The 8,479-nt window shown below is 41.0% G+C and overlaps 2 protein-coding genes across 4 annotated transcripts in view; one reads left to right on the top strand and one right to left on the bottom strand.

Moving 5' to 3' along the window:
- Window positions 1–31: 31 nt before the first annotated feature.
- Window positions 32–3,735, bottom strand: arl3b (ADP ribosylation factor like GTPase 3b). The gene is made up of 6 exons (XM_014007122.1): window positions 3,644–3,735; window positions 2,656–2,799; window positions 2,454–2,570; window positions 2,296–2,346; window positions 1,753–1,938; window positions 32–211 (listed from the first exon to the last, which is right to left on the bottom strand). The coding sequence occupies exons 1-6, from the start codon at window positions 3,644–3,646 to the stop codon at window positions 164–166; spliced, it is 549 nt and encodes a 182-aa protein (XP_013862576.1). The 5' UTR covers window positions 3,647–3,735; the 3' UTR covers window positions 32–163.
- Window positions 3,736–4,125: 390 nt separating this feature from the next.
- Window positions 4,126–8,479, top strand: part of sfxn2 (sideroflexin 2) — an 11,318-nt gene continuing 6,964 nt past the window's right edge. Inside the window, exons 1-4 of one of the 3 annotated variants that reach the window (XM_014007118.1) lie at window positions 4,126–4,475; window positions 6,626–6,846; window positions 6,965–7,135; window positions 7,212–7,310. In XM_014007118.1, the coding sequence (XP_013862572.1) occupies window positions 6,692–6,846; window positions 6,965–7,135; window positions 7,212–7,310 (425 nt within the window). In that variant the 5' untranslated portion in view covers window positions 4,126–4,475; window positions 6,626–6,691. The other 2 variants (XM_014007120.1, XM_014007119.1) reach the window with 2 other exon arrangements.

Raw genomic sequence — 8,479 nt, 5'->3', positions numbered from 1 at the left:
GTGTGTGTGTGTGTGTGTGTGTGTGTGTGTGTGTGTGTGTGTGTGTGTGAGTGTGTGTGTGTACATTCACAGGTAACTCCATCGTACTAAGGCTCAGGGGGTGTAGTGTGTGTCAGTGTGCACGCTGCTGCTGCTCCTCCTGAGGTGTAGACTAGAGGCAAAGCTACTTTTTCTTGGAGTTGACGCTCTTGCAGACCCAGTTCATGCCCTCCTGAAGAGAGAAAGCAGAGCCGTGATACGAGCGCGAAGCAACACGAAGGTGAACGCTCACCTGAAAATTCAGGCTTTCTTATCCCCAGTTCCAGTGAAGATGGGATGTTGTATAAAACAGAAAATAAAATAAAACACGACGATTTGCAAATCTATTTCAACCCACATTTAACTCAACACACTACAAAGACAAGATATTTAAAGTTTAAACAAATGAAGTTTATTTGTTTTTTTGCAAATATTTACTCATTTTGAATTTGACAGGCCAGTCTGCACTCTTACTGTRAAGCCACACTGTTGAACACGTGCAGAATGTGGCTTTGGCTTTGCATGATAGTTATAACTTACACTTGTAGATGCAGTGATGAACTGTATTCACTGACAATGGTTGCCACCCGAGGGATCAAAGGTCACGGGCATTCAAGGTTACTTGCAGAGATTTATCCAAATTCTCTGAATCTTTTGATGATATTATGGACTGTAGACGATGAAATCCCTAAAGTCCTTACAGTTGAATGTTGAGAAACGTCATTTTTAAACTATTGGACTGTTTGCTCACTCGGTTGTTAACAAAGTGGTGAACCTCGGCCCCAGTCTTGCTTATGAATGACTGAGCCTTTCAGGGATGCTCCCTTTATACTCAGTCATGACACTCGCCTGTGAAAAATGCTCCAAACAGATGTTTTTGAGCATTCCTCAACTCTCCCAGTCTTTTGCTGCCAGTCTCAGCTTTTTTGGAACATGCTGCAGCATCAAATTCAAATTCAGTGAATATTTGCAAAAAAGAAAAAAAAAGTTTTTCCATTTGAACATTAAATATCTTGTCTTTATAGTGTATTCAATTGAATGTAGGTTGAAAAGGATTTGCAAATAACTGAATTCTGTTTTTATTAGGGTTGGGCATAATCGTATCGTGTGCAATTAATCGTCAGAAAATCATTAATCGATTAATTTTTCGCACTTGACGATTAATACGATYAATGCCACCAGGCAGAGTCAGTGCGGTGCTCCTCTCTGCTTCAAATATGACAAACATTAAAATAAAGTTCTGTAATTTATTTATCTAACACAATTTAAAATTAGATGTACAGCCTGAAGTCTGTAATTTTACACAATTTGGAACAGATTTTTATGAAGAGCAAATCTTTCCCACTAAATTGGTCATGTGACTAGGACATAAGGGTGTCCAGGGGATTAATCGTCAAATTAATCGTTATCGGCTAAACACCACAATTAATCGTGATTAATTTTTTTGCCAATATTGCCCAACCCTAGTATTTATTTATTTATTACACAAAGTCCCAACTTCAGTGGAATTGAGGTTGTCTAAATACATAAATATTAGAGCTTTGATTTATTTATTTGTCATGTTGGAACAGGCAATAAACTGCAAATGTAAAAATAAAACTAAAATAAATCTGTGCATTACGATTTTTGGAGGAATAAAGTAGCTGTTTAAATTAATTGAAAAATAAAAACAGTCATTAGTGGCGGTCCTGAGAACAGCTGGAATAAGAGGCAGAGTTTGGCTCATCTGCTCACCTGAACCCCCTCACCAGTGAGGGCGGAGCAGGACTGGATCTGCCACATCCGATCTCGGATGGTGTGCAGGTTGAGTCCCTCAGCGATCTCTGAGGCCGGAGCCGCGGTCAGCAGGTCCTGTTTGTTGGCAAAGATCAGCACAGGAACGCCGCTCAGCTTCTCCTCGTCCAGCAGCTCGGCCAACTCCTGCGACAAACGCACACAGAAGCAGCGAGGGAGGTGGGTACGAGCCCAGTTCGCGTATTTCTATCACTCTTGAGACAGGATTAAATGCAAAACCATTCAAACCCAAAACAAGACCAGCTCTGATTATCAGTCTTTAAAAGAACATGCCCAGCTGTAGAAGTCAGAGGAGAAACCTGCATTTTGCCTTATAAAACTTTGGTTTTCAAGAATTAGTCTTATTAAATTTAACTTCTGTGACAATAAACTGAAGCTTTGAGGACTTTAGTTTTGCTTAAGAATAACAGAAAGCAATATTGCTGAATTACAACATTTAAAATAAAAGTGTGCACCCTGAAAGTACACGCATTTCCTACATACCTGCCCAGTTTCCTCAAACCTCTTTCTGTCAGCACTGTCGATGACATAAATCTGAAACAAAGGTTTTATTTTGAAATTATTAATTCTAACATTATTTTGTGCAAAAATAGAGAAGATCATAAGGGAGAATGAACTGAACCAAAACACGCTCTCCTTACCAGCACATCAGTGTTTTCAAAGTAGTTTCTCCAGTACGGCCTGATTTTCCGCTGGCCTCCAATGTCCCAAACGTTGAGTTTGAAGCCCTGAGACTGCACGCTCTTAATGTTGAATCCCTGCAAGTACAGAGCGTTTAGCTGATAAGAACCAGGCCCCTCACCATAACAGCAAATGTGCGCTCTGACAGGTGATGTGGTTTACCTGCGTGGGGGTGATGTGGCTGATATCCTCAGACGCCAGCTGTTTGAGCAGGGTGGTCTTCCCACCATTGTCCAGACCCAGCAGCAGTATCCGAACCTCCTGGTCTGGTGTGCTTTTTAGCTTCCGAAGGATGGATAGCAATCCCTGCAACAAAACAAATTTCCACAAAGTTGAAGCATATTGACGTGAAAGCAGAGAGAAGTTAGACGTCAAAGTCACAGTAATTCTTGACCTGCTTATGATAAAAACCTGGTAACCTGCAATTTAAGTAAACACAGGGGTTTTATTTGACAAAACCAGCGTAATAATCACAATTTTTAAAACATTAGAATGCCGCTTTACGCTTGCATTATTCAAATGCTTGTTTAATTGTCTGAGTAAAACTTAAATAGTCTGTCTAGCTCTGTAAAAATAATGTTTTATTTTCATTTTTAAGTACTTTAGAGTAAAAAAAACAGTTTGCAATTTTAATTCAAGGATCAAGCATGTTTTGTGGCTCTTGATTTTATTTATTTATTTAATATAATGTAATGTATTTTATTTTTAAGGATAGGATAGGGTGAAAATGAGTATTTCAGTAGTTGAGGACCACCTTAATCCCTCATTTAAAAAAGGCCATGAAGGGCATCTTTAATTCATCTTCATTTTAAGTGGGTTTTCATTATGAACAAACTTTATGCTAACAGCATCAGAGCATGCTAACTAGGATAGCTTCTGTCCTCGTCTTCCTTCCAGAGCCTTTAGCTGCAGAGAGTCTGTTACCAGAACACAAACAGGAGCTGCATCAGAGCTAACGGGCTAATAATCTCCCCTGACAGAACGACGAGCGTGGCAGCTTTCTTTAGCAGCTAAACTGTTTTATTCGCCAACTCACGGGTCGTAAACTTTTAATAAACCAGAGCGAGCGCCACTGAATACAAATATTTGCATTCGTGAAGTCCAATGTTTACGCTTAACATCTATTTCCCCCCGATAAATTAAAACTCACCATCTTGTTGCCGTTTCTCCTGGAGACGCCGCTCACTGAGGGTGACGTCAGACGTAGTCGTGCTCATGATGCGTTCATGTCACACCGGCAGATTTGACAAAGAAAATTCCCAAATTTTGTCTTATTTTGCTAAAGATTTACAACAAATTATTCACGTATTTTATGAAGCAAAGTTGATAAACAAAACAACAAACCACACATATATATATTTTCTTTAGTGTTTTTTAAAGTTATTGAAAAACGTCGGGTATTTCTTTAAAAAATATTATTTTTCTGATTTTCTTCCATTTTGCTTAGTACTGATTTTTCTTTTAGATTTATTTTGCTCAGTTTTGGTCATTTGACCTATTTACATCTAGCCTTAATTGAGCTACATCTCCATTATTTGTTTACTGTTGTTTCTCAGTGATGTTTAACACGAACGATTTTAAACGAGCGAACTTGAACTCATCATTGTCCACGACTGTGGAGAACCAGTTTGGCTAGGATACATGCTAAGTATTTATTATGCAGGGAAATAGCATTCAGTTTTTTTATTTTTATGAACTACATTTGCTCACAGATATCGTAAATTGCTGCTCGTGCGTTCATAGCTACACACTCGCCGAAGGATTAAGACAAACACTTTCAGGGTGGTAAATATTAGCTGTTAGCACCGCGAGCTAACCGGGAAATAAACTGCTTGTTTGGTTTTCACCGGGTTTCACGTGGTTCCTCCTCAGCTTCTGATTGGTGGACTGCGTGCCACGTGCACGTTTTCCTACTAGCTACGCTGTGCACATTTGATTACCTGTCAGCCTGGTCGTTGTGGTCCTTGGAGGTCTCCTCAGAGGTATCCCCCACTGTTTTTGTCGCTTTCAAGTCGTTGTGTTGGAGTAATTCTGTCCGCCTGTCTGCTTCTTTTGCTGGTAACTGGTGCTCCGAGTTGCTTCACTCTCAACTTCAATCTGACATATTTTTACTCTTTTCCAGGTCGCAAAACTCCTGAAATCAAACATATTTTTCTACAATTTTACAGTTTGTTTTTCATTTAGCTGCTTTGATGCATGAAATGTTGTAAAAATCATCCAGGTTGGACTTCCTCAGATGCACCCAGGTTCTGGATGTGCTCTGGCTCTGCTGAACCTGTAAATTCTGGGAAACAAAACTACTGACTGATTTTATTAGTATTTTTTCTACTCTGTAACAAAACTGCAAAACAGTTTCAGGGTTTTTATTAAGAGGTGATGAATTACGGTAAATATTGTCTCAAATGTGAAGTCTGGATAAGAAATCGTTTTACAGGTTTGGTTGAAATGTTTACATTCACTATCTTACCTTTTAACCACCTCCTAACTTACAAAACAGCAAACTGATCCACCATGCGAGCACATTTATTTGCAGTTAAAATGTTATTCATTTGGTTTAGCTATAAATAAGAAATGCTGCTTGTATTTAAACATCTTTACGGTGTGGTAACTTTAACATGATATTTTATTTTCATCTGCTCTGCAGCTGTTTTATGTACAGTTTTGGATGTCAGGTTGATTTTCTGACGAAGCAGTCATTTCCTTTGATACCTTTGTTGCAATTCATGTTCTTGTTTGAATCACTTCCTAAAGAGTAAACCAGCAGAACTGAGAGGTTCACAGTTAAAGCTCACTTATCACGTGTAAAATAAAATGATAGTAGTTGTGCTCATTTAACGGCAAGTCGACGGTTTGTGAAGTCATCGATTTTGACCGAAAAATAGACAAATTAAGGATGAGATGTTTTGTGGTTAAAGGTTGTACTTTAATTTCTGATAAACACATTTTATGCACACTAAATGGGGCAAATAAAACCCAAACAGGGCAACAAATCTGAGTCTGTATGGTTGCAAACTTCATTCACAGACATACAGTATGTTATTGAATAAAAATAGTAAAATTTATGCATTTAGTCCAAAAAAATTAGTTGGTTTATTGTTTATAAAGCTGTGTTTTTATTATTATTATTATTATTATTATTATTATTAATAATAATAATAATAATAAACGTGCATGATTTGGTCTGTGGGAGAACATGCAAACTCCATGTCCGAACCGATGTTCGAACCCGGGACATTCTTGTTGTGAGCCGTCAGTACTAACCACTGATCCATCCAATGCAGGGATTTGCTACATTTTCTTTTTTTCAACTCTAACAAGTTCTGTGAGTTCTGGATTATTTTATTCAAAGTGAGAATCTTTGAATGTACGGAATCTGTTCTTTAGCTTCAGTGAGTCTAACGTGTTTCCTTTGTGGCTGGTTTTTTTTACGTGCTGCTTTGTAGAGCCATGTTGACTTTTGGCCAGTGTTCTGTGTTCCCCACCGGTGTCTGCAGGCTTTTAACCTACTTTCTGAAAAACAAACAGCAACAGAAACAAATCCAGTTCCAGCCGGGCCGAGCCCTCAGAGGCCGTCGGTGCTGCTCGCTCCTCTCATGTGTCCTCTATTTACTCTGCCTTCTGTAAATACCTGGCAGTAATGTAATAATGTAAAGTTCAGAGGGGAGTTTGGGTACTCTGTGCAGTAGTCAGCAGGTTTTGATTCCTCTTGATGTTGCAGGAACCAGAAATGACTGCCTACGGATCCATTTAGCAGGAGGCTGTCGACGATTTCTAATGGAAGTTTGGGACACGAGGCTGTTTCAGGGAGGACGCAGAGTTCGTGTTTGTTCAGAGACGTGAGCTTGGGCTGGAAAACAGCAGCTTCCAGCAGAGCTTTGTGGCTAAACATAAAAAAAAAAAACTCTTTCAGAGCGACTGTTTCAGTACCATGTTAAATATTTTGCAGATTTTTATTAAAAACCTGGACATTCCTAAATGTTTTACAAAAAGTTACAATAAAGCACTGGAGTTAGTTTTAATCTTGTCTCCATTTTAGTCATGCTATTTTCATTCTTTCGCACCTGAAGTGGAAACTCAATATAATAAATTAGTAGTCATTCAAGAGTGTTACAACAGTTCTCTGTATTTTCAGATTTCATCTGGATCTCCTGGCCGACGTCCTGCAGAGCAAACAGTGACTTCCAGCTAATAAGCTGCCATGAGTTTGAGCTCGTTCGACATCGATGCGCCGCGATGGGACCAGTCGACGTTCATGGGGCGACTGAAACACTTCTTCAACATAACCGACTGCAGAACGGCGCTGCTGTCTGACGCCCGGCTCGATGAAGCCAAAGCTTTGGTAGAAAGCTGCAGGTTAGGAAACAAACAGCGAGTTTCTTAAGGTGGATAAACGTGTGGCTCGACAGGGAACGTCAGCATCAGCACCCTTCCCAAACGCCTTCAGACGTTTTCTCTTCTCGTCCCTCTGCAGGGCGGGATCCGTCCCTCCAGGTACCACAGTGGAGCAGCTCCACTACGCCAAGAAGCTGTACGACTCGGCCTTCCACCCGGACACGGGGGACCGGATGAACATCATYGGCCGCATGTCGTTCCAGGTTCCCGGGGGCATGGCCATCACGGGCTTCATGCTGCAGTTCTACAGGTATCGCCTCGAGAAGAGAATGCAATCTGCTGCGGCTTCGCCACGTGTTTCACGCGGGACACTTTCGTAATTTCAGGACAGTTCCTGCGGTGGTGTTCTGGCAGTGGGTCAATCAGTCCTTCAACGCTCTGGTGAACTACACCAACAGAAACGCAGCRTCCCCCATCACCCCCAAGTGAGAACCTGTGATTCTGTAAATCACTGCAAGAGTTTGAAAGCAAAGTGCAGCTTTCATTTTAAAATGTAAACTTTACTCTTTATGCACTAATGTAAATAAATAGTCGTGTGTTTATAGCTTCAAAAAGAAAAAAATAAGTAGTTCCTCTGGATGGGTTCTTCTTTAGTGAAACGTTTCGTCTCTCCTCCAAGAGACTTCTTCAGTCTGATGAGTTTCAGGTGAACTCCCAAAGACCCAGTTCCCCGGCAAAAACAGAGTAATATAGTGTATGCTGTTAAGTGTCAGGAGGACTGTGATCTGTTATACATTGGGGAAACAAAACAGCCACTGTTCAAAAGAATGAACCAGCACAGACGAGCTACTTCATCAGGTCAGGACTCTGCAGTTTACACTCATCTACAGTAGGAATGCGCGATATAAACGATATACAGTAGAAACGTTATAAATATGTCCTATGATAGAGATCTATAGTCTACCGGCCAACCGCGCAATTCTTTTTGATGATGTAACCAGCTGGAGTCAAAACAGAGGAAGCGGGAAGCAACGTGACTGAGAGCGCAAATGAAGAGGGGAAAAAAACTTATCCGGACCTGGTTCAGGTGTGCGAAAATGAACGCTGAACTGTTTACATGTTTACGTGACGGCGCGTACTCCGGTTGGATGCCGATCGACCACACTGCCTGCTGCGGGAAGAGCGTGCGCCGCGGCACATGACGCAGCGAGGCGACTGACAGTCCAGGTGAAGTAGTGCTCCAGGACACACAAAAGCTCTCTGAGTCTGGACCTCATTTCTCCTGCGGTCATAGCATGACGACGCACGGCCGAATGCGCACGCACTCCGCGCCCACTCCGCACGCATTCAAAAGCGCGACTATAACTCAGCCTCTACTGTCTCCTTGTACAGCGGAGAAGCRCTGTGGGAAAGGCTGACAGTCAGACTCTTTCCAAAAAAAAAAGTAAAGCATAAACGGGATGATTGTCACCCCGCCGGAGCACGCACAGATTAAACACGTGGAGTGCAGAAAAAATAATCTGCAAAGTGTGTAGAAAGTAATAAATACAAACAATTTATTTTACCACCTTAAAACAAAGCAGGTGATTCCAAACACAACATCCAATGGATGCAGATATCTATTACATTACAGTTATTGTGTGTGTGTGTGTGT

This window comes from Austrofundulus limnaeus, unplaced genomic scaffold (assembly GCF_001266775.1).
Source record: "Austrofundulus limnaeus strain Quisiro unplaced genomic scaffold, Austrofundulus_limnaeus-1.0 Scaffold39, whole genome shotgun sequence".
In the NCBI taxonomy this organism is placed as follows: Eukaryota; Metazoa; Chordata; class Actinopteri; order Cyprinodontiformes; family Rivulidae; genus Austrofundulus; species Austrofundulus limnaeus.
Note: the sequence above shows the minus strand (reverse complement) of the source record. Positions and strands in the feature narration are given on the sequence as shown.

What these genes read in the sequence shown, in the direction of transcription:
- arl3b (XM_014007122.1), bottom strand. An exon ending in GGTTTGAGGAAACTGGGCAG is followed by an intron (nt 1,939 to 2,295) that starts GTATGTAGGAAA and finishes CGTTTGTCGCAG; the next exon opens with GAGTTGGCCGAGCTGCTGGA. An exon ending in TCACTGGTGAGGGGGTTCAG is followed by an intron (nt 212 to 1,752) that starts GTGAGCAGATGA and finishes TTCTCTCTTCAG; the next exon opens with GAGGGCATGAACTGGGTCTG.